Source organism: Vulpes lagopus, chromosome 12 (assembly GCF_018345385.1).
Source record: "Vulpes lagopus strain Blue_001 chromosome 12, ASM1834538v1, whole genome shotgun sequence".
Classification (NCBI taxonomy): Eukaryota; Metazoa; Chordata; class Mammalia; order Carnivora; family Canidae; genus Vulpes; species Vulpes lagopus.
The window spans coordinates 63,212,536-63,239,054 of NC_054835.1; the positions used below are offsets into that span (position 1 = coordinate 63,212,536).

At 38.4% G+C, this 26,519-nt stretch overlaps 1 protein-coding gene across 1 annotated transcript; it reads right to left on the reverse strand.

Annotated features, from left to right (window-relative positions):
- On the reverse strand, positions 1–26,040 carry YIPF7 (Yip1 domain family member 7). Its single transcript, XM_041724051.1, has 6 exons — positions 25,919–26,040; positions 24,346–24,462; positions 15,027–15,187; positions 8,245–8,390; positions 3,496–3,677; positions 1–501 (listed from the first exon to the last, which is right to left on the reverse strand). Exons 2-6 carry the CDS (start codon positions 24,459–24,461, stop codon positions 339–341), a joined length of 768 nt encoding a protein of 255 aa, XP_041579985.1. The 5' UTR covers position 24,462; positions 25,919–26,040; the 3' UTR covers positions 1–338.
- Between the last annotated feature and the right edge of the window lie 479 nt (positions 26,041–26,519).

Below are 26,519 nucleotides of genomic sequence, written 5' to 3' on the forward strand. Positions count from 1 at the left end.
GCTTTACTTTACACAGTCATCATATGATTTTATTTACCTACAATTTCTTAAAAATAGATCCATTGAGAGAAGCAGGGTCCATCAGTACAACAACTGTATTCCCTTTTATTTTAAAATATTCTAAAATGTTTTAATGCACCAAACCGAAAAGCAAAACATCATTCAAACCAAACAAGTTATTAGAGTACCATCCTTAAGTGCTGTTTTGTCTCTTTGCTTATTATTCTCCCAACAGCCATAAAGCAGAAATCATATTACCAAATTTGAATGCTAACGCATTTTCAGGGTAATGTGAACAGGAAACAAATAGAATCTTGAAACAGCATTTCAAATACTCTTCAGAAAACTGTTAGGAGGGCAAAAAGTCCATAAAATAAGGCACAAGGGTAGGCGACGAGAAGCTGTTGTCCTTTCATGTCCAAGGCCGAAATGAAGATTTTGGAAGCGGAGAGACTACACCAGCCAATGATGACCAGTGCCAACACAGTTCCAAAGGTGCCCCTATGGCAAAGACAAAAAAGATGATTGCCTTGTCAAGGGAAAAAGACATTATTGAGTCAGAGCTGCCTCTGAAATGTCCTTGGTACAATATTTTTAAATACTTCCTCCATTTGTAAAATGAGGGTGGGGAACCCTACAAACTCAAAGGCCTTGGCCAGCTTGAAAATCTGTGAGCCAAATTCCCCATCAGAGGTAAACGTTTTATACTTCAGTAAAAACGTGAACTAGTAGAAATGCAAATTTTTGCAGATGCCCCCATCTGTCAACACTCAAATCCCAACTCCAGAAAAACTTTTATAGAAACTAGGGTCTTCTTTTATAGTTACAGATTCGTTTCCCCACACGGTCTTCTCAAATGTATGCATGGTATGAGCAGAAAGATAAATGGGCTCGCATTCCAGTAGGGGCCTTGTCCCTACTGCTCCCAGGTCCACTTTTCAGGTTTTTGAGATGGCAAAGCCTGACACAGCTCAAGGAGGGAACACAGACATGTGTGTGGCTTCCCATCTCATTGCTGAAGATTCCTTTTATTTGTGTATTGTGGATTTTTCAGAATACTGGAATGGATTTGTTCAAATTGATATCTTCAAAGACAACTGTGGAGGCACCTGGCTCTCTAAGAAGAAATGGGCAAATATGGTAGTGAGGTCTAGCTACCATGGGGATAAAAAGAGGAGATGCGCGTAGCAAAGAGTGAATTTCTCTCCTTATGTGCAAAACAGAATGCTTTATCTGGAAAAATAAGCTGTAAGATTTAGGAAAGATCACAAGATATCTAGTCCACAGCTTTGGATCAGTGAGGTGACACGTGGAAAATTGCATAGTAAAACGGGCATTATTAGGTCAAGAGCTAATTCCTACTGGCACACTACTCCTTTCACCATCTAGTGACACTGTCTCACTTGATCCTGGTATAATCTGAAGTTGAGAATTATGTTTATTATTTGTGGTAATGACAAAAATATTTACTTTTAATAACTGAACCAAAGAAAAACAAGTGGAAAACTATATAGTATAGCTTATAATGCTTTGGATTATAAATAAACCAAAAATATCTAAAATGCATTCTAATAAGGATTATATTCATTGGTTCAACATTTATTAGAAATAATTTGTAGGTTGATCTAATACACAAGGTTTTTTTTGTTTTGTTTAATACACAGGTTTTTATGAACAAAAATGTAAAATTATGTCTAATTTATTTGAATGATATAGTAATATGCCCCAAAAGGAAATTTCAGTGTAATAGTTTTCAGGGTTGGATAATTTACTCTCCTTTAATATAATTTAAGAGATTTCAAAGTCATCCTTTATCATTTGAGAATGAAAATCTAGGGATGCATGGGGGGCTCAGTGGTTGAGCATCTGCCTTCAGCTCAGGTCATGACCCCAGGGTCCGGGACCGAGTCCCACATCGGGCTCCCTGCAGGGAGCCTGCTTCTCCCTCTGCCTCTGCCTCTCTCTGTGTGTCTCTCGTGAATAAACAAATAACATCTTAAAATAAAAAGAATGAAAATATAATGAAAAAAGGTCCAGACTTCCAATGATTCTCAACATCTCATTTTAGTTTTTTATTTTCTTCCCCTAATAATCTGGAGTCACTTGAGGTGCCCCAAACCTTAACTCTGCTGGAAATAATCTTTTAAAGTTTTTAAATGGTAAGTCATTATAGCATCCTTTGGCAAAAGCATTTAACAAAATAGAATTTGTAGAACTAAACTCTGTATTAACATGTCAAATGTCTGTACCAAACAACTTAGTAAATAGAAAAGCTTGCTGAAGAACATGATATACAAAAAGTAGTATTTTTCCATGGATAAGACTCAATAAATATAACTGACATTGTGTTCCATATTCAAGGCATCCATTTTGTTTTATTCCTCTTTTTAAAATGTTGAGTACTTGCTGATAAAGTAAGGGTTTGCTAAGTTATTCTCAAGAATGTCACCTTTAAAATGAAACCATACTGGGGCACCTGGGTGGCTCAGGTACGCAGCCGACTCTTGATTTTGGCTCCAGTCGTGATCTTATGGCAGGCTCTGCACTGGGTATGGAGCCTGCTTGGGATTCTCTCTCCACCTCTCCCTCTGCCCCTCCCACTCGAGCTAAATAACTAACTAAATAAATATGAGACCATGTTAAGACAAAGAAACATTTTCAACTAAGACATTTCAATAATGTCATGAAAAAAAACTATAGGAGGTATCTACACAAAATCTTTAAAGGCTCTCCTAAAATGTCTACCTTTGGCATTGGTAAGTTCTTTATATAATACGTTGTCCAATTAGCAATTATTAGTGCTAATAACTTAAAATATGGATCATCCAAGAAAAAAATACAAATGTGCCTCCTTTAGATGTGGAAGGATGAGCACTGATGGCAAATGTCTACTGGGTTCAGAGACTGTAGGGGATGAAGGACTGTGTCAGTCCTTGCTCTCCCCATACAGTGGGGGATGTGCCCTGGGAAACTGCCCATCAGCAACAGATCTACTGGATCCTCACTAATAGTCACGGCTGAGCATAGAGGCTAGAGAGTTCTCCAGCATTGACGTCCTCATCAGGGCTCCTGGGAATTCACTGCAAGGAGCTCAGCTGAGGAGGACAGTTGCTTGCCTCTGGAAGGCAGAGGGCCTGCGAGCTGAAGCAATCTGTCAGCCTTCACCAGGCACTTACTCTTCCAAGATCAAACAGGTGAATTTTCTGCAGTCGTTATGTCACCCCGGACAATGGTTCATACTGAAGAATGCAACGACTTCCAACGTGCCAGTGTCAGAGACGGCTTGGTTTATTTTATCATTGAAATCCTCCAAATGGGAAGAGTACCTGAGCCAAAATGGACCTACTTCCCCGAATCTGTGTTGGCTTTTAATAGCCAACGTTCCCCCAATCCCATGACCCAAAATATCAGGAAGGCATTAACTGCGACCCTGGTGTGGTAAGCCTGAGGGAAGGGAAGACTGCACGAGGGGCACCTGGTGTCGCAGACACTCACTGCAGTGAGAAGACGAGGCCGCAGCTGGACAGGATGACCATGGGTAGCAGGCAGTAGCCCAGCACGCTCGCCACGCAGCCACAGGACAGCCCCGGGGAGCTCATCAAGCTCAGCAAGGTGTGAATCCCCAGGCAGCCCACCGCGCTCAGGCCGTACACGTAACCAAACTGAACCTTTCCTGCCTGCAACAACGGGAAGAAAACAGCTGGACACACAGCCGACATCAAGAGGACACTGAGATGTCAACAAGGCAGAGAGCATTTGAGAACCAATCAGCTCAACACTGTGTCATGTGTTTCCAGGACGGTCATCAGAAGGCTGGGAGTTCTGGGGAAAAAAAACACTGGCTGTCCTATGAATTCAGGTCCTGAAAACAAACCCTCCTTATTGTATTCGGGGTGGCACGTGCATGCCACAGAAAAAATGAAAATTTTCTAGGTATTTTTTTTGTTTTGTTTTGTTTTGTTTTTGTTTGTTTTTAGCAGAGATCATCTATTAGATGTACAAGACATAAGTAGGAATATGTTTGTTCCCCTATTTGTTAATAATTGAATGAATGAATGAATGAATGAGTGAAAATCTCCACTTTAGCTTTGAAGATTTTATAAGGCAGATTAGTAATGTTAGCAAATATCTATAGGATGTACTGTTAGGTCCTATTCTGAGCACTTCACGTGTATTAAATTACTTAATCCACACAACAGCCTGATGAGATAGGTGCCATTATGATACTCATTCTGCCCATGAGCAAATGAAGGTGCAGAGAATATGTAACTTGTCCAAAGTAAAATAATGTTAAGTGGTGGAACTTGGCTTTGAACCTAGCCAGTCTGGCTCTAAAATTAGATCATGGATGTCTACAGGGTCTCTCACAGGTCTTAAAATAATGGGATTTACTTAGCCTTATCTAACCTGGCATATCCCAAACTTGCTTGACCTTATCTAACCTGGCATATCCCAAACAATCCTCTGTTTTCACAACACATATTACCAATTTAACTGAACGTACCTTATAAAAAGCTGGTTTATATAAGCCAAATGGTAATGAATCAAAAATTTTAAAAAAGTACTGCTAAAGGGAAATCAGTAGTGTTCAGGAGACAACACTGACTTTCTGAGGACTCATAAATGGAACCATCCCCCATAAGGCCCTGGGGACTGGAAGCTGACATAGTCCCATTAAATCCTCCCAGGGAAAGTCACAATCTACTATTGATTCAACTGAGGATATTCTCACGTCTGTTACCTGAGGATGCCAAAGCTCCGGTAAAGAATGCTTTTGGTGTTTCTATTTGCATAAGCTGATTAGGAATTCCAGATAAATATTGAACAGGCTGACTCTGTTTTTCACAGAAATTATGCAAGACAATGAAGGATCTGGTTAACTCAGAGAGTGAGCTTTTTAGCCGTCATGTTTTCTTCTCCGTGGCTGTTATCCATAGTTTTTATGTCTTACCGAATAAAGAGAGATTTACTTTGCAGTTAATTAATGGAGAATATTATAACCATTTTGATGTTCCAAATTGCCTAGCCATTTTGGGTTCTTCTTCCACTGTACAGAGGGGGAGGTTGGTCGCTATCAAGTCCTTTCACAAAATGTCCCTGGGCTATGCTTGCAGAATTCTCTCTGGCATTAGCCATAAAAGTTCTCACCAACTAACTGCCGTAGTCTCATGGCTAGCTTGTGAAATAATACTAATAATGCTAACGGACGTCCTTAAGAAGCCCATCAGTTATTGTTCTATAGGGTGAGTTTGCTCCACTTGGAAAATAGTGACCATTTCAAATCACTTATATATATTAGAGAAACAGTCTACTTGATATTTTAATTGGACGGGAGAATTGTGAGGAAGCAAAAGTTGTAATGGTGAAGGGCAACTTCCCCACAACCAAAGGACACAGAGCTAGACTTTCCCAATCCCAAGTAGTTTTTTGAACAGACTGGGGTATACAGAGGGTAGACAAAACTAATTTGATAGTAAAACTGTTCCTTTCAATATCAATCGGTGACTTCTTTCTTCATCTCCTTCCTTGTTAGTCTATGCAACTTTAGCTGTAATTCCATTTGGAAGGGGCCACCAGCATTTTTAATCTGTTTTAAATTCTAAAAGGGCTTGAAATGGAAAGCTAATATTCCATTTCTTTTTAACCTCAAAACTTTACGGGCCTTCCTTGTACAAACCTCATTACTGTATCTGGATTTGAAATACTTATTATTCTTCTGACTATGTTTTCACATGGGTCATGCATGATCCTTTTCCAGATTGTATTCTTAGATCTACCAGAAAAGTTAAATGGAGTCACACTTTTAAACCACTTACCCTCCTTGTTTTGGGGGTGAGTATAATTTTGAGAGCAAGAATAAAACTCAGTTTATGCTGTTTGAAACTGTCCTTTTTGGTCTGCCTCCTTCACTATGAAGAAAGGCCACTAAAAGATATGGTGTCACGCCTTATGTCAACAGAAATCAGAAAAATAAGTATGTGACTATGAGTCTTACAGGTCTGGAGAAAATGAACAAATTGAATATTGTTTTGGATTTAGTTTTGCTTTCTCTAGTAGAATGCATATACCAGCCTATAAACTTTTCTTTTACATTTTAATTCCAGATGTCCAGGGCATGGTCAGCTTAACTTCAAATGGACTCTGAGTGAAATCTGACTTCATTAGTATATATTTGGGTGACTTTTTGTTGTTTTTGGTCCTTCTTGCTCAATGTGTATTGGAGTCCGTTCTGAAGTAACCACATCTGATGGTAAAATTAACCTGAAGAATGTCTGCCTAAAATATTTCAGAAAATATGCATTTTCACATCTTTCCCTAGATTTTAGAACTGAAGGAACTTTAAGAATACCACTTAATACCACTTACATAAACCTTTGTCTTCGAAATGAAGAAATGGAAAACAAAAATGTCAATATCATACCTAGAGGCAAAGTTAGGGGTGCATCCAATTTTCTCACTTCCAGTTGGGTTCTTTGCCTATATTGCTTTATACTTAAAACAAAAAAGAAGATATTTAAATAATTCCAACTAACATTATATACCCAAAAGAGATTTTACTTGCATTAATGTTTTCCTTTAAGGGATGGTAATAGTAATGTTTTTTATAGGAAAACAAACAGCTGTTATATTAGAAGTCACTTGAAAAAGAAATATGGGTTAAAATATTAAATTGTTTCTATTTGATTAATTGACGTGATTTTACTTAGCATATAGCTAAGATAATCAAATTACTGTGACAAAGACAGAAGGGATATTAGAGATTAAATTAAAACTCTAGTTGATATAGTGTTTGATTTACAGAGTATTTTCATTTGCTCTAGTTCAAAGGAAAAAATAAGATGTTATCACTAAATACTATTGTATTGGATAAATGTGATGTTATTTTTAACCATATTACCATGCAGAAACTAGATTGCTATCAGTATTTTGATTGGTATAAAGTGAATAAAAAAGTAAAAAGTGAATATTTAGTTGCAAATACATTTTACATCTGCTTTTGAAAACTGTAGCTACACTGGGGAAAACAAACTTATGGAAAGTGAAGAGCTGTTGAGATGGAGAATTGGACTAATAATTATTTTAAGGGATTTTCCTAGAATTTTTAATCTCATGCATTCTTTCTCTAGTCAAGTGTATCTCTTTGCACCTTAATCAAACTATACTTTTCAGACTGGCCTGACCATCTTTTTCATCCTCTGTTTTCTGCATTTGGTTTAAAACCATAGACCTTTCTTCATTTTCTCTTTTTCTTCCTTTTTTTTAATGAAATATTTTGTAAAGTATGAGTTAGAATTTCTTCAAAACTTAACTAAATAAAAAAAAAAAAAAAAAAGGGGGATCCCTGGGTGGCGCAGCGGTTTAGCCCCTGCCTTTGGCCCAGGGCGCGATCCCTCCAGGATCGAATCCCACATCGGGCTCCCAGTGCATGGAGCCTGCTTCTCCCTCTGCCTATGTCTCTGCTTCTCTCTCACTCTCTCTCTCTGTGACTATCATAAATAAATAAAAATTAAAAAAAAAAAACAACTTACACGGAAATGTTTTTCTTTACTTCTTTGGTGACTCAATCTCATTACTCCCAGGTTTAAAAAAATGAAAGAGGCCCATACACAAGACAAATGGTAAAGTCAGAGGGAAAATGCCTTCATAAAAAGCAGAAAACTAAAATAATAGAGAAATATATAGGTTGAATACATCAAGCCATTGGTTATCATTGCAAGTTAATGTGTTTATAATAACCTAAATAGAAACAAGGAAACTCATCTCATACCCGTACCTCACAGGGTATTTGAAATATTTTATGGGTGCACTCCAGCAAAGAAAATGATGAGCAAAGAGAAGGGATCTCTCTGGTGTGATGAGAAATGTCACAGAAAACAAGAAATAAAATTTGGGCCTATGTTTCCCAAATTCATGTGTTTTTCAACTCTTTCAGATGGACGATCTTTTCTAAATAACAAGAAAGACATAAAGGATCCTGATGTGTGGAAAACTTACTTGATGATTTGATTTTTAAAATTCTGTTCACATTTATATTTTATCTGTTGTAATATTTGAGGGCTGCATCTCTTTGTCACTATGGTCAATTATGTCTCACTCACCAAAAAAAAAAAAAAAAAAAGTAGTTATCAGTTAAACAAGTGACACTTTATAAAGTAACACAGTTTCTTCTGTATTAACAAAGACCTCTTCAAAAAATGACGCTTGGAAGGATACAGGTTAAAATAAGGTGCTTGCTGCTATTACCAGAAGCAAGGTGGCTCCTAGAGTCACACAAAACAGGATGGGCCCAGTGAGGTCCGTTTCATTCATGATACTGCCGTCTGCTGGCTTCAGTGGGTTTAACACAGTCAAGGTTTTTTGCCATATGTGATTAAAATTAATCCCAAGTTCTGCAAAAAGGAAAAAGAAAGGGAGGGAATAATATAAACATATATAAAAAAATCAACACGAATAATGTTTGCTTACAATTAACATATCTAGTTAATTTACTTAGCACTTGGTTGATTGTCACTCCTTCAAAATCTAAAGTTCTATGTAACATATAGCAATTTGAAAAAAAAAAATCAAAAACAAATTTTTTTCGTTTGTTTCCAAACAAATACTTTAGAGAAATAATTACATCGAGGAAAAATTTCCCTCCCTTAGGGCATCAAATATAAGCTTAAAATCGAGTTGAAAATTGAGATATAGACACTCTACATTCAAACAGTAAAATGTAAAATGGTAGCTAACAGACCAAAAATCCCATCCTATTGTTTATTTAGATATTTCCTTCTCCCCCACTTTCCCTTAATAACACTTTTGAAATCATATTATACTTATATCAAACATGGTATAATTTGTTCAATTAGCAGTATTATTTAAACCAAACATATTTAGCCCAGATCAGGGATTTTATTTCTACCCTGCCTGATGAGAAAAGCAGTTCTATGCTAACTGCCTGAAACTGCAGAGGAGAAAAGAGGATGGCCCTTTCTTGCACCCATGTTTGAAGAAGGTCAGTGCTACTGTGGTGGAGTCTGTGTGCTCAAAGATTAAATTCTTGAGACAATTTAACTTCTCCCTTTTGTGAGTAGAATAAAATATCCAAAATCAGTGGGGCTCAGTGTCCATGAGTCCAAACTCATTTAAAAACATCTAATTTGGGGGGGGGGCACCTAGGTGGCTCAGTCAGTTAAGCATCTGCTTTTGGCTCAGGTCATGATCCCAGGACCCCATTGGGATGGAGCCAGCACTAGGCTCTCTGCTCATGCTCTCTCTCTGCTCATGACTGTGGGTACTTCTCTCTCTCTGTCAAATGTGGGGAGTGTGCTTCTCCCTTTCCCTCTGCTCATGCTCTCTCTCTGCTCATGACTGTGCGTGCTCTCTCTCTCTGTCAAATAAATAAAATCTTAAAATAAATAAGATCTTAAATAAAATCTCCCAATACCTTGCTTTTAAGTAATTCTGACTGCACCTCAAAGATCCTTCTGCTAGATCCTGCCCCCTTACATCTTTTTTATTTAAAACATTAAAAAATGAGCCATCTGATACCCACTGAATACAGAAATAAGTATTAACACATCAGTTTCTTTTCCCACCACTTCTATAAAGATAAATGTTAAGATGTATCTTGAGTAGAGAAAGGAACACTCAAAAGAGAGAACATGGGTTTACTATTTAGGAATCAATAATCAAGCTGGCTACCCTCCCTCTATTATTTTAAATTTGAGTAAGAGTAACGCAGAGGCCCAGAATAATTAGAGAAAAACTACTATAAAGAACATACATTTCAATGAAAAAGAATTGAATAGTTTTTTTTTCTTTGCTGTTTTCCCTGAATTTTGCTGTGAGCTCTACAAGATTTGTATGAATTCATTTCACAGACCTGTAATAAGACTAGGACTGTTATTTTATTCTTATTTTATGCATCAGATGGCTGAGATTTTGACATACTATGAATTTGTCCAGGGGCACCTGGGTGACTCAGTGGTTGAGTGTCTGCCTTCGGCTCAGGGCATGATCCCAGGTCCAGGGACTGAGTCCCGCATCAGGCTCCCTGTGGGGAGCCCATCTCTCTCTCTGTGTCTCTCATGAATACATAAATAAGATCTTTAAAAAAAAAAAAAAAAGGATTTGTCCAAAGTCACAGAACTAGTAACAGAAAGTCTAGGTTTCAACGCTAGAGGATCTGACTCAAGAACCCATGCTTTCCCTCTAAGACAAGCAATCCAATTACGAACTGGGCAGAGGACATGAATAGACATTTTTTCCAAAGAAGACCTGCAAATGGCCAACAGGTACATGAGAAGGTGCTCAACATCACTAATCCTCAGGGAAATGCAAATCAAAACCACAGTCAGGGGCGCCTGGGTGGCTCAGTCAGTTGGATTGAGCGTCTGCCTGGGGCTCAGGTGGTGAACAGAGGGTCCTGGGATCAAGCCCCGCATTGTCAGGCCCCTGCTCAGCCTGCTTTTCTCTTTCTCTGCCATTTCCCCTGCTTGTGCTGTCAAATAAATAAATAAAATCTAAAACCAAACCAAACCAAACCACAATGAGACACCACCTCACCTCCATTAGAATGCCACTATCCAAGAGACGAGAAACAACAAGCATTGGTCAGGATGTGGAGAAAGGGCAACCCTTGTGCACTGTTGATGGGAACATAAATTCATGCAGCCACTGTGGAAAACTGTATGGAGGTTCCTCAAAAATTAAAATAAATAAACAAATAAAAGGGCTCTCACGTTCCCAGCGTGCCCACTGTGGCCTGTCACCAGGCCAGGCTGGCTACATGTCCACCTGCAGCTGAGGACGTGGGCTCCTGGAGGTGGTGGCTTCGGCTCAGAGCCCTGCGGGTCAGTCCCCAGGGACTATGACCTGAGCCCTGAACCTGGCCAGTTTAAAAAAAGAAAAAAAAAAAAAAACAGTACTACTACATGATCCCACTTCTGTATATAAATACCCGAAGGCAGCAGAAACAGGATGCTGAAGAGATATGTGCGCTCCCACGTTCAACGCAGCATCTTTCAGAACAGCCAAGACATGGAAACAGCTTCCATGTGTGTCAGTGCATGAACAGATCAAGAAGACACAATATTTACACACAATGGGATATTCATGCATGAGACAGAAGGAAATTCTCCCATTTGCAGCAACATGGATCGACCTTGAGAGCATTATGTTAATCGAAATAAAACAGAGAACGACAAATACTGTGTAGTGTCATATGTGGGACTAAAATCATGGAGGAAAAAAGAAAAGTCAAATTCATAGAAACAGAGTGGAAGAGTGGTTAGCTGAGGGTGGGAGAAGCAGGAAGAGGTTGACATGAAGGTGCACACACACCGTCTACGCAGAACAAAATAATGCCAACAACAGGAACAAAAACCCTGCTTTCAACCACGTAGCTACGGATGCCAGTGTATATCTAATCTCATAATGGTTGTATTTTTTTTTTTTTTGATTGAGCCCAATTCTCCCATGTGAAGGATTTTCTCCCCCTCAATCATTCATACAAGGCATTCCACTTCCCTTCCCAGGAGTTAGGAATGGTCTTTGGTCGGGTATGGGGTCTGGTATGGGGTCTGCTTCTACAGGAGCCCCCGACACCTGACATCCTGCATATCCGACACAGGATACCAGATGGATGCTTGGGACTGCCGTGACCTAGAGGGGCCTTCCTCTGTCAGGGACCTAGACATTTCCAAAAGCCTTGGCCAGACATTGGTAAAGGTATTTTTTCACTCGGTTCACATCCAGGCCGACAACCGCTATCCCTAGCTTGGAAAGAAAGAATGTGACTGGTTCATAGTGAGGAAATCATGCATATGTCAATTTCCACGCTGCGTCCTTTTTATTGTCAGCATATTTATATATTTCTTAATGAATATACACTTTAGAGAAGATGAGCGGTTCATCACACTTAAAATGAAGTTAGAATGTCAATGTGATTTTTAAAAAGCTGGAGATCTTAAAAAATGAGAAATATTGTGGTTTAAATTAATTTTGCCTAAGCCTTATGTCGGTTTCAAACTTTATTTTCAATTAAGACATTTAGGCTAGCAGTATGTTTTCAGTATTTACCACGAGAAAGTGGCCTTTCATTCAAAATACCTTTTTTCCCCTCAAAAAAGCATAATAATGATTTCCTGAAGAAATTCAGATGAAAAATGCCTTATGAGACATTATTACTGATTTCAAACATTTATTTGATGGCATAATTAACTTCTGCACATGTTTCAACATCGAGTTGTGAAACCGTTGAGTGAAGTTAAGACCTACTAACCATCGTCATCCCAAAAAAGATTTTATGTGTTTTCTACCAAAATACACCTTCACAATATTTTGTTTTCAAATTTATTACGAAACACAATAAGATTAAAGTATTTGTTAATTGCAGATATCCTGATAGAACACCTTATTGTACGAGATAAAAGAGGAAACTGCTGTGAAATGTGAACGTAAAATTTATTGTTTTGCTGTCATCTAGTGGTAGTAAAGTATATGATATATATGCTATAAAAATGAATTAATATCTTTGTTTTCTATGCAAATTGTGGCACTGGCCTTTTAAATATAAACATCAGGCTGTGCTACAAATATAAGTACTGAGTATCAGAGTAATTTTGCTGGTTTGACAGACTTGAATTGACTATTATTCTTCAAGATATATGTTTGTTAACATATTGATTGTACATTATCAAATAGCAAAAGTTATCATGCTTCCATAAAACGACCATATGAGTCTTTTAGACAACAAGGTGTTTAAGGAATAAACAAGCACATTTTCAAATAACATATTTTGGTGCGAGGGATGTTAATTATTACAGCTTCATAATGTGATAGCCTGTTTGGCGTGTGCTCAATAAAAACTAGCAAATGCCATTTATCACCTTGTCCTAGACACCCTGCCTATGGCTTTTTCATATCTTTGAAACAGATGATGCTTGAGGCTTCCACAAAGCCACCCACTCTGAAGAGCATATTGAATCAGCACCCAAGAGTTTCATAGATTCAAAATGCAAAATTATATTAGGTGCAATCTCTTGTATCCCTAATACACTAGCAATTTGCTGGGGACAATCACAGAAAAAAAAAAAGTCTGAGAATTTTCTCTAAGCTATATAAAATGGGAGGGGAAATCCAGTATATTTCTTATTTGAATTTAATAAGATATTAGAGGAAGATGCTTTAAAGTTTAGAATATCACAGTAGAGACATTCAGACAAGCCGAAAAGATTGTTTTCATTAAATGTTATAGGACAAGTTTGTTAATCATTAAAGAAAAAAAAATTAAATCCTACCTCACATACTAACGTAATAATTTTTTAATGAATCAAAAATTTAAGTGCAAAACAGAAAGATAATTCAAAAATTTAAGAATACACAAGAGGATATAAAGAGTACCTAGAACTGGAGAAGTACATTCTAAACAAAAGAGCAATCAGGAAGGAAATTTACCAAGAAAAATATTGTAGAGTTGAAAACGTAAATATTAAAATTTCTATACGCTTTAATGCCCTATTAAAAAATTAGATGGCAAACACCATCTAGGAAAAAAATGCTTGCCATACATATTCCAGGCAATCATTAAATATCTTTACCATGAAATATCTCTAAAAATAAACAAGGAAAGGAAAAAATCTTAAGATTCCAAGAAGAAAATCTAAAAGAAAAAAAAAGAAAAGCAGAAGAATAGTCAATCAACAGGAAAAAAATGTGTGACTTTCCTAGTAGCCAAGAACTACAGAGTATTGCTTTATGCCCACCCGATTCACCAAGACCTCTCCTATTCTACTATGAGCGAGTGAGAGAGGGAATAGCAGGCTCCCCGCTGAGCAGGGGACTCGATCCCGGGACCATGCGGTTGTGACCTGAGCCCAAGGTGGATGCTGGACTGACTGAGCCGCCCAGGAGCCCCAGCTGGTGTGTGTGTGTGTGTGTGTGTGTATGTGTATGTTTTTTTTTTCTTTTTTAAATAGAGATGTTGGTGGAATCAAGGAGAATGTTTAATGAGGACAGCTTATAATTTTCAGGTATTGATTATCACTGCAGAGGCAAACTAGAATGAATTGGTTAAACATAACTGATCCCAAAATCTAACTGACTTCTAAAGAGCCAACAAATCTATTACATAATTTTCTGTGCTTCTCTAAGTGGTTTACATCTTTCACACACACACAAAAAAGAATGTTTTAATGCCAAGCGGTTGGCTGTGTTCGTATGAGGCAAACACTGGTCTTCTGATGTAGAATATTGGGAGTCCTAATTTATCCCTTCTCACTTGACCACCTATAAAGGGGTTAGAACATAATAGTTAACCTATTACTATTTCTCCTTGGCTCTTAAATTTACGTCTACTTGAATTTTAGTTTCCCGGCCCCTCTGCTTCTAGCATCAATGCTGATTTTCTTTAACAGCAAACAGCAGATGAGGGGGGCTGGATTTAAAAAAATAAAATAAAAATAAAAATCAATGGTTGGAAGACCCCTGAAATCCCTGAAGGACCTTCAGCTGCACAGGTCCAGTGGTTTCCTTGCCACCAGCAGCACTATTTACTGCAATCCTACATCTCTTCCCATTTAGCCACATGTAGCTGAGACGAGGGGGCCTTCAGGGAAGAGCCAGGGAAGAAAAAAACAAAAACGAAAACAAAAACTGGCTTGTCTCCCTGATAAAGAAATACTGAGAAACGACCCCCTGGGCTCCCAGGCATCGTAGCAGAAGATACGACCTGCTATTGGGAAGTGGCTCCGCTCCCTGGGGTGGGAAGGGTCATTCCCTTGGTACAGCCACTCTGCTGAAAGATGTGCTCAGGGTGGGGTCTACTGAAGACACGCTCAGTAACTGCCAGGCCCCCGCTGCCGCCCGTTGTCTCCCCACTCACAGGAGACAAACCCCAACGCTGAAGCCCCTCAGCCTGGCACACCTGGCTCTGCACCGAGGTGTGATGCATGCGGCCCGGACGCACGTGCAGGCCACGTGCTGACTCTTGCTCTCAGCCTCCCAGCTGTGCACACACGAACAGCACTTCCTTAGCGTACCTTCTAGCAAAGGAGGCTCTTCCTCAAAACTGTCCACGTAGGAAGACTGTGAATAATAATCCGGGTTGGACGCTGGCTGGAAAAGTTGGGCCTCGCCACCTGAGGGCAGGAGCATCTCCGGGGGGACGAAGGCGGGCTGATGCTGGTCACCGGCAGGCTGTCTGGAGAAAGGAAAATACCAATTCTTATTCATCTCAGAAAGGGACAGTGTGACAAATCACGGAAGGAAACTACAATCTTCCTTCTATGAGTTCTCTTAGTGTTTATGAGGATGTACCCGTGAAAGAAAGAACTTGCTTAAAATTTACCTTTAATTAAAAAAAAGAAAAAAATGAAGTCACTGGTCGTGAGAAGGTTCTAGAAGAAAGATCCATACCAACTAACATTTATTTGATTACGTGCAATGTGCTGGACACTTTCCCTCATGTTTTGTCACATGATGAATACTCTGGAAGGTAAAAACCGTGGTTTTAATCCCATTTGACAGATAAAGAAATGAAGGTTCATGGAGACTGAAGGACTTGCCCAGTGTCACACAGTGATATTTCAGGGGTTGGAGTCCTGAGAGAAGCTGTCTGAGCAGTGCTCAGTCTATACAATGTTGTTGTTTTTTTAACTGATTTTCAGGGGCATCACCAGACATGACAACCCCTATAAACCTATGGAAGCAACAAGTAAAAATCACAATTTTAATAGTAGAGTCAATTCACAGGAAACAAACCAGATACATCAACTGCCTTTCTGGCTCTGGCCATTCCCAGACAGTTCCTGCCCAGTGAGTGATCTCTGAGACCTAAGACGATTCTCTGGCTGGCCTCACGTCCTTCCTTGGAAACATGCAATTTAGTGGTGTTGAAACATGATGTTTCCATACTTCCTTGACTGTGCTTTTTAATTTTTTTTTTTATTCCACCATTTGCGTGATCAAGTTGGAAAACAACACTGAGTACGTAATTTCTTACTAGAGCTAGAGGAAAGGAAGGAAGAAGGAAAGTATATGAGGTTCTTTTGTCATTTTAAATTATTTTTACTTGAAGGAAGGGGGAGACACCTAAGGCCTTATCCTTATTAACACAATTTTAGTTTAAGTTTCTTTCATCAGAGCCCCTTAGGCTGAGCTAAAAATTCAGCCCAGGATTCTGAACTTTGCAGCTCCCTGTGATCTCTTTGTGTTAAAATATTTACAAAATGGCTTTTCATACTTTCCCTCCAACATTAATCTTAATATGAAGTCTAAGGGTAACACACTCAACTTCCCTTATATGAGTAAGCCTGACAGAGAAAATCATCTTTTCTGCAAAATAAAGCTACCGAGATAGAGATATATGCATTTAATCATTCACTAACTCAACCCTAAGCTCATTAGGCTCAGGGACCTGGTGATACTTCTTGGATTCCCCCACAGCAAGTGTTGATTACTGTGATTGCTCACTTAGCCATGGGACATAGCCTTTTTTTTTTTTTTTTTTCTTTTCCCAGCAAAATAGAACCACTATCAAAAGTACTGGTAGAAATGAATTATAACTAAGAACCTGACTGGCCTGTTGGCTGATAAAAGCCCCCTCTTGATCTATATATACATTTTTTTTTTTAAACATAAGCATTTCTAGAAGCTTAAAGGGGGGAAATAAAGTTGACTCAATGGGCCAGCATCTAACCAAAGCTACTTCACTGACAACTGTCCTGGCTTCGCCATAACTCAGGCCCTGGTGTGGCTAATCAGGCTTGGGGAGAGGGAACTTTCACAATTACTCCCTGCCAAGCAGTTTCCACCGTATGGGGGAATTTAGCATAGGTGGCTGCCTTGAGCCAACCCCTGAGAACAGAAAAACACAATGGAAAATCAAATTGTGCACATTGCCAGCTAGATCCCATCCCTTTCCCTTTCTTTCCTCTCTCTGTGCTCCTTCATCCAGCAAAACTTCTACATCAGGAGCTCGGCCTCTGTTGTCCTTATCATAATGGAGATGTAATATTAAAATTCCCCCACCATGTATTTAAGAAAGTATAATTTCAAAATCTGTCTAACCAAGGAAACCCCCAAAGGTTTTATCTACTAAAATTACCATGGTCCCCTGCTATCAGTGTCTGAATTAAAATTCTCTCTTTGTGTCTTATAATTTTGTACATGTTGACGCTAACATCTTGCACCACGTCTCAATAAATGAAATCTAAGCAAAACTGATATAGTCACATGGTTAGTACGCAGTTCTACCCAACAAACTCTGTAAAATAACCCAGTTCTCAGGTTTTAGGCCTTTTTCTGAAAATTGCAATGAATAGCTATAATTTTACTTAACTATGTATCTTTTAAAAATATTTTTTGATTCCAATATACTTAACATACAGCATTATAATAATTTCAGGTGTACCATATAGTGACTCAACAATTCTATGCATTACTCAGTACTCGCTGTGCTAAGTGCTCTCTTAACCTTGTATCTTGGATACTTTACTAATGGCTTTGTCAAGCACATAGCCCTGACTTATTAACCTATTAAAGGCAATTGCATGAGTTAGATTGGTGTCCCCAGTACTTTAGACGGTAAGGTTATCTATCAGTATTTTGTATAGCAATGGGAATTTTGCAGAGTTTTATCAATGAAATATTCCTCTTTTCCTTGATTACAGAGCATGTTAATTAGCTCTAGGAGAAGGCGCTTTTTGATATTTTGACGATTTCTAACTCCACACATTATTCCATGTGAAACAAGTGTCAACCGAATTAGACCAAAATAAACACTGGACTCTGGCTGGTAGAGCTGAAACGTTAATTTTGTTAGTAGGCATCTCCTCTCCCTGTAAGCATTACTCAAAACAACTGTGAGAGGACTGCAAAAGATTCCTTTAGGACAAGTGGCAACATTCGTGGTCATACGGCTCTTCATCTGCTTCCTGGCTCTGGGGGGGTTATACTTCTGCTTGTAAAAACAGCCAAGTGATAGAATTTATCTTAAACCAAGCACAGTGGTTAGCAAACATGCCTCCGGAGTTAGGCTGCCTGTGTTCAAATCCCAGTGTTATAATCGCAGGCTAATCACCTCACATCTGTGCCTCGATTTTCTCATCTGTAGAAGGAGGATCATAGTAGAATTCACAGAACAACTTGTGGTTACTAGAGGCAACTTGAGGTTTACAAGTTTGGGGGGGGTGGGCAAAATAGGTGATGGAGATTAAAAAGTACAAGCTTCTAGTTATAAGATAAATAAATTGCAGGGATGACAAGTACAGCATAGGGAATATAGCCGATCACACCATAATAATAATGCACAGTGACAGATGGTGAGGAGCATAGGTTAATGTCAAGAATTGTCTGATCACTACCCTGAAACTAATATAATTTTATTTGTCAACTATACCTCAAAAGATATGAACCAATAAGAACCAAATAAAAAATGTACTAGTCAGTAGCAAAGTTGAATAAGGGCTTGAGGTTCTTCTACCAATATACCCAAGCCATTAAAAAAGTCTCTTACATAATAATTAATAATAATAATGGAACTCATAAGATTATTGTAAATTAAATTAGCTTAAGTAAAAAGCACCTAGACTGGTGTTGGGCATTCAAAAAATGATCAATGAGCATTAGCTATGTATTTGTATGCCCTTATCTTCCTGAGACTTAAACTAAAGCATTCTAGACCCCTCCACACACCCTGGAACGACATCTTCTATATTTGTTAATAGAATTGTCTCTTCCTCAAAGAAAACGACATTAATAGGAGGCCAGGAGTTTATATGCCTTCTGTGCTGTTCATCTTTAGCTTTTTATCATTTTGGTTTCCTTGCAACACGCAAACAGACTCTGACCACATCCCATAGTCTTGCGTTTTCCTACCAGGAGAATCTCCACTACACTCATTCAGGACGTCGGTCTCTGAGCAATATAGCAATAGCCATATGCCTGGTCTGTAAAGAAAACCCTCTGTATGTTCACCAATTCTTCAGCATTTCCCTTTTCACCACCCATACCTGGGTTTATAAAGTTCCAGCAAGTCTCCAGACGGATGATGTTAAGGTAAGGCATAGTCTCCAGCTGGGGACATTTTTTTGCCTGGCTCTGAGGCAACAGGACCTCACATTTACCTTCCAAGGCAAATATAGAAGATCATTTTTAAAAGACTCGGTAATGGTTTTTATGATTACGGAAATATGTTTTCTGTGTCCTATCATAGAGTCACTAGCTGCACACTTTATTGAAAGTTTTCTTCTTCCAAAACTGTAGGTTTGGACTCCATCCTGACGGTCCCCTGATGCTCCTTTCCACTGTCAGTCTGATTCAGGAGGCATGTAGGATGAGCTGACTCCCAGGGAGTCAGCTAGGGTGGACAGCTAGGGTGTAAATCGGGCAGTGAGAAATGTACATACAGTTCACTGGAAGATACGCACAGATACGTACAGTTAATTGAAAGTTTTCCTGCACATCTTAACTAATATTAAAGTGTGGGTATATTTCACGTGGCCAGGTGACAAGAGCGGGGCTCCCGAACCTCAAATTAGGAAGGGTTTCTGAATTTGCAACACCATTACCTCCAACAGCCTGACACGGCAATATGACTGATCTACAACCAAAATACCCTGTGGACTTAAAAAAATTTAGTCTGTACTCCCAGAAACATTTTATTTATAGAAGTCTCCAGGTGAGTCAGTAAAATCAGACATTTTAAATATATTCAGTAAGAAAAAAAAATGTACAGGCTCAGTTGAACGGTGGTGTGTTTTAGGGAACAGTGGCAGGGGAGTTGACTTCTATGTTTCCAGATTCTGGGTGACTACATGCCATGTACTATGTGTGAAACACTAGAGGAAGATCAGGTCTGGGGGATTCAGAAAAGCTGGGGATTCAGTATCGGTCTGTCCGGGTCCTATTAAAACATTCAAAGGGAGTTTACAGTTGTCCCCTTTTATGCAAAAATATCTACGTCTTTCTCCAAGTCATTTGAAAAGATTTCCCATTTTAAAAAAGCAGAAAAAGGGCAGCCCGGATGGCTCAGCGGTTTAGTGCCTGCCTTCAGCCCAAGGCCTGATCCAGGAGACCCGGGATCGAGTCCTGTGTCAGGCTCCCTGCATGGAGCCTGTGTCTCCCTCTGCCGGTGTCTCTGCCTCTCTCTCTGTCTCTCATGAATAAATAAATAAAATCTTAAAAAGAAATAGCAAAGTCAATTTAGAAAGAAAGAAAGAAAGAAAGAAAGAAAGAAAGAAAGAAAGAAAGAAAGAAAGAAAAATATAGTTGTAGAATACAGCCTCAACAACTGGCTACAGGTGATTGGAAATAATGCCTGTTTGCATGACTGGATAGTTATTTAAAATGAGGAAACTCTTGTTTATCCTAAAATAATAAAACTTGTTTTTAAATATAAATATTTTTAGGGGCACCTGGGTGGCTCAGTCGCTGAAGTGCCTGTCTGCCTTTGGCTCAGGTCAGCATCCCGGGAGCCGTGGGATCGAGCCTAGCACGAGGCTCTGCTCAGCGGCGAGTCTGCTTCTCTCTCTGACCTTCACGCCACTCGTGCTCTCTCTCTCTTGCTCTCTCAAATAAGTAACATATTTATATATATATATATATAATATATATATATTTAAAATATATATTTTTAAAAATATTTATATAAAAATAAATATTTTTATTGTTTTATTAAGCACAATCAGCTTTCAGATCAGTATGCCACTGAGAAAGCTTTTTAAGCAAGCTCCAATAGGCGGACCTGGGTGGCTCAGTTGCTTGAGCGTCTGACTCTTGATTTCAGCACAGGGTCATGATCTCAGGGTTATGGAATTGAGGCCCAGGTCAGGCTCCATGCTCAGCATGGGGTCTATTTGAGATTTTCTCCCTCTGCCCTTGCCCCTACTCATGCATGAGTGTGTGTGTGTGTGTGCGCGCATGCCCTCACACTCATAAATAAATAAATAAATAAATAAATAAATAAATAAATTCATTCATTCATTCATTCATTCATTCATTCTTTAAAATAAGCTCCTATCTCCAGGGGTTGGGGGGGACAGAGACAGAAAGGAGGAGACTAATTGATTATAACTATCCCCTGGATCCCTGTGTCTTTTGCCAGGATGGTCAACATCTTATTTTGATTTGAGGTGTATTTTAATTGCACTCACTATTCACCGTATGAATAAAAGATCGAATCTCTGGTGTTCAATGTACCCAAGTAAGTCATTGACTTGACTCCGTGTTTTATGTACCTCATAAAACTACCACAGCTAATATGCCCTTTTCTAATTCCTGAGACTTGCAGTGTGGATTGGAATTTAAATGTTACTGTGTCCAAATCATGACTTGGATTTAAATGCTAAGCAACTGAAGCAGGCTGGGCCACCGCCTTAATACTATATAATCTTGAATTTTCCCCACTTGGTGATGTTAATTTCCATCTCTTCGTCATCTTGATTTCTGGACAATGTTGATATGTTTAATCAAACAGAGAAAGAAAATTGGGTGGCAGCTTGGCAGGGGGAGAAAGCTGTGGTCTGTGAGTCCCCTGTATGAGGAGAGAGCCTCATTTCCTCTTATTGGACATTTTAGTTTAATTTACTCTGAAAATGTAGATTATAGATGCAACCCAGGTGTTTATTCCATCTGGAGAAAAGAAACAGAAGGTGATGAGTTTCCTTCACTACAACAGGAGAACTGAGCAGAAAAATCTTATTAGATCACTCTCATTGCCAATTGCATGTTTTGAGCTACCATCCTGTAACACCTTAATGCTCAAACTACTCCTTCTGCTTGATTAACACTTTCCTGGCAGCAGACACTTTATCTTGAACTTCCAAAGTGGTAAATCATAAATGAAATAAAATCAAGGTCTTTTTGGTAGTTAGAGTCTGCAATGGATTGAGCCAAGTCTCTACAGACTTACCCTTTTGTCTTATTTTTTAATAAATATTTTTAAAAGTATCTTAATTTGCCTAATGATAATACTCAGAGAGAGAGAGAGCAAGGAAAGAAAGGAGCAAAAAATTTTCATTTTAGGAGATTTTTATAGGAACCTGGCTGGCGCTGGACAACATAGACTAGGTTCATGAACGGGATTAAACTCCAGATATTTAATTATAGTTTAAAAAAAAGTTGATACCAATACGTTTCCCTACCACCATAGAGGAATGGCTCAGCAGGAGTAGCTAGGAAACAGCACCTATCTGGCCGTGTCTTCAGGAGTGATCAGCTGGTGGAAACCATCTCCCAGTTGTCCTGTGCATAGCTGGAACAGAAGGGTTCCCACTGCCTGTTGTATTTATTCTAATTTTTCCTCCTTTATCCGGAATTTTCAGGGTACTTACCTGTGCTTAGAAACCAAAGAATTAATAAGTTTGAAATATTTGTTATGTGTTTTTTTTTGGCTTAAACTTATTGGAATGAGAAGCAGTAACCACACATCCCAGTTTACCTAGGATGGTCCAATTTTTTCTTCCTATTATACCAACATCATTATTACTAGTAGGCATTTTACTTAAAAATGTCTCAGGTTTACAATAAATTATATGCCCACTCTAGTAATGAGTCTAATCAAACAATTTTGAATTAAAATCCAACCCCCGGGATCCCTGGGTGGCGCAGTGGTTTGGCGCTTGCCTTTGGCCCAGGGCGCGATCCTGGAGACCCGGGATCGAATCCCACATCAGGCTCCCGGTGCATGGAGCCTGTTTCTCCCTCTGCCTATATCTCTGCCTCTCTCTCTGTCTCTCTATGACTATCATAAATAAATAAAAATTTTTTTTTAAAAAAAGAGTCTTTTAAAAAAATAATAATAATAAAATAAAATAAAATCCAACCCCCATTTCTTATTACTGTGTGTCCCTGAAGAGGTTCCTTAATTTCTCTGGCTCCCTGCCTTCTCATAACTAAAACAGGGAAAAAAAATGGCCCTCATCTGAGGATTGTGTGAGGAACCAATGAGTTAACTGGCGTAAAGTTCACAAGTGCACCCAACACACAGTAAGAGGTCAGTAACAGTTCTCTCGGAAGTCGAAAGGTCTGACGCTTCCCACAGTTCACTAATCTGGATCCACAAAAGAACATCCAAAGCAGCAGCAACTGTATGAACAAATATAGTCCATTTAAGTGACGTTAGACAAAAAAATGTCCATTGCTATGGCAAGGTATAGTTATATGAAAAAATAATATTTAAATAATAGTTTAACTTTAAAACACAGTTTCCCACACATTATCACCAACTGCGCTTCATAATTCCCTAAGGTAGGTATTATTTATGTCCTTATTTATCAGTGTAAGACACTCAGGGAGGTTGAAAGTTCGTTCTTTCTTTCTTTCTTTCTTTCTTTCTTTCTTTCTTTCTTTCAAGATTTTATTCATTTATTCATGAATAAGAGAGAGAGGCAAGAGACGCAGGCAGAGGGAGAAGCAGGCTCCATGCAGGGAGCCTGACATGGGACTCGATCCTGGGTCTCCAGGATTAGGCCCTGGACTGAAGGCAGCGCTAAACCACTGAACTCCCCGGGCTGCCTGAAAGTCTTTCCCAATATTACAAAAGCTAGAGCCAGAACTTGAACCAATTCTTCTTACCCTAAATGCCCTGTTTCCTGTAGTAAAGGGTAAATATTAAATTCTTAGTCGTTTTCACTTTCAACTCAAGTTGAATTGTCAACTCAAAATAACCAACACATTCTGAAATATGTTTATTTCAATTCCATTTAAGAGTTTTCACATTGGGACTCTTGGGGGAGGCTCAGTGGTTTAGCGCTGCCTTTGGCCCAGGGCGTGACCCCAGGGTCCCGGGATCGAGTCCCACATCAGGCTCCCTGCATGGAGCCTGCTTCTCCCTCTGCCTGTGTCTCTCATAAATAAATAAGATCTTTTTTTAAAAAAAGTTTTCACACTGTATTATAATTGCATATTTAATTACCCACTACCATAAATTCTTAAATTTTATGAGGGAAAAGATGATAGACTTCTTTTTTATCTTTGGGTTTGTAGCTCCCTTCTAATACCCAACACACAGCAGGCACTCAAGAAAAGTTTACTAGTTAAATAAAATCTATCTCTTGAGCAGTGTCCCAGAAAATATCATGTAAAATGAAAACACGTTCTGTTCTATCCAGCGCCTGTATTCAGGCTTCCCGTTAAGTGATATTTTGAAAAGAGGAGACGAGCTACCCACCTAGAGATGGGCCTGAGGTGAACTGAATTAATTTCTCTCACCTTTCCTGGTATTTCTTCTTGGGTACTTTACCAAGATATGCTGGGGAGAGCTTTTGCTTTCCCCCAGGGAAGCCTTCCCTATGTAGAAACCCTTGCTAAAATATTATGACTTCTTAAAATAAAAGCACATTTTTTCAAAGTACTTACTTTCTAGATACATAAAGATGTCCATAGGCATTAGAATCTTCAGAACTCAGCTCCTGATTATCAATAGTATAATTAGATTGGTAAAAATCAGAGTCAAATTGTCCCAAGTTTGACATCCTGAAAAATAAGAATGTTTTTTACTGAGAACTTTATGGGTCAATAAAACCTCTTTTGAGGTATTTCCAAGGATTAATTGGTGATGTGATTATGGGTGGATTCCTATTAGAGAACAAAGTATTCTTTGGATGGGTTAAACTAAGTATTAAGAAAGGGCATAGAAATGTATCTAGAAAGTCATCTATAAAATGTGTATCTTCAAAATTAACTTTTCTGAAGTTTTTGCTCACGAGGACTGTGACTTTAACTAAATTGGCTTTAACTGATGAGAAAGAACTAACATTTTCCACCAAATTCCTTATTCTCAGCAGTTTAAGAGAAAAGTTTAAAATTAGTATACATCTAGATGATTTTCCCTTGAACAATATTAGCTCCTCACTTTGAATGTGTGGACACATGTTGAGAAGCCAGAAAGCAAATGGCTGATGATAATCCTATTTGAGTTTCATTTTTTCCTAGAGCTTTAAAATATGCTAACAGCCTCCCCTGCTCCCCCCCCCCCACAAAATCCCCAAATCCTACACACCAATCTCCTAGTTTTACTCTCCAATTCCTTAAATGTATTTGGAACATTTTCCTTTTTCTCACTCCTTGCCTGCTGCTCCTAGGCTTCTGGCTAAGTCAGAGGGAGAAAGGCTCAGTTCAGCTAGGGGAGGACTCTTTCTATACAAACTCTACATAAGTTCTACTGGGAGCGAAGAAGAGTGTGATCTTGACTTAGATCTACTTGGCTAGAAATACTAAAAGGAGGAAGAAAGATTTGAGAGAAGAAGTTGGGGAAGAAAATAATAGTAAGGTGATAGTGGCTCTTTGGATGAAAATTACAGAATGGAGAATTTTTTTCAAGTGGACAGATATGGTTATTCAACTCAACATTTTAATCTTTATTTTTCTTTGAAAAAAATTTTATTTCAAAGGAATGAATTTAAAAATCATGAGGATCAAACCACATAATATAATAATTTATGGAATACTGCTAATAATAAGTTTCAAATGAAATTGCATAAACAGCCTTAGCTCTAAGAGCTTCATTAATCAGAAATATTCGAGTAATTGCCAAATATATCAAGTTTTTTTCAGTTCAGTAGAAATATAGGGAGCTTTTCTAAAATTAGATGCAGCAATACATATATCTGACTTAATAAATCAAGACTTTTCATTAGTAATGTGTATGAAAGTAGCTATGAATTATGATGAATTATGCAAATTAAAATCTGGACTAGGAGAATGTAAGTTTTTTTTTAACAATTTATAGTTTAAAGAATTTAAAATTTAATAGCATAACTTTCTCAGTCTATGAAAACATGTTGTTATAAAGCATAGTGAGTAATTTCAAGGGAGAATATAGTAATATGCAACACTTTACGTAACATGACTATCAGTAATGGAGTCCTTACATAATTCAGTTTCATGTTTTGTTTAAATGCCAAGTTTTTTAGAAGGATGAGACACATACCTTTATAGTTTTTATGTCAAAAGATGTTCCAAGCAATGTAGCTTTGTAGCTTTACTTGAGAAATATATAACAAATCAGTTCGTGAAATGATGACCTGCTGGCTCTCCACATAAGTTTCTAAATTTGTACTCTGACACCCTGAACAGATGCTACAGCCAAAAAAAAAAAAAAAAAAAGGCCAAGGCCAACAACAACAACAAACCAACCCTGCCAAAAGCTGGAATATCCAATATTGTACAGGACTTGTTAAAGTTTACAAACACAGTAAATGGTATAGAGACATATAATTTGATAAAGTGAAATGGTAGATTGAGTTTCTCTGTGTGCATCTCCCATTAAACTCTGATTTAAGATCACTCATTTGAGGCAAGCAATGGAGAGCAAGAGGCCTTAATCTTCCTTTTGCTTCATAATCTATAAGAATATATTTAACCTAGACAAGATTTCCTAATAACATGCAGCCAAAATCAATATATAGTACATGGCCTTAACATAATGATTTTATCAACAATCTGATAATGGGGTACTGCCAATTTTATCCAAATCTGAACCAACTTACATGAACAACATTTAGGAAAGGTACCTATAATCTACCTCTGAT

What these genes read in the sequence shown, in the direction of transcription:
- YIPF7 (XM_041724051.1), bottom strand. Translation starts at nt 24,461, where the DNA reads ATGTCAAACTTGGGACAATTTGACTCTGATTTTTACCAATCTAATTAT. An exon ending in CATCTTTATGTATCTAGAAA is followed by an intron (nt 15,188 to 24,345) that starts GTAAGTACTTTG and finishes TCCTTTCTCCAG; the next exon opens with ACAGCCTGCCGGTGACCAGC. An exon ending in GGCCTCGTCTTCTCACTGCA is followed by an intron (nt 502 to 3,495) that starts GTGAGTGTCTGC and finishes TCTTTGCCATAG; the next exon opens with GGGCACCTTTGGAACTGTGT.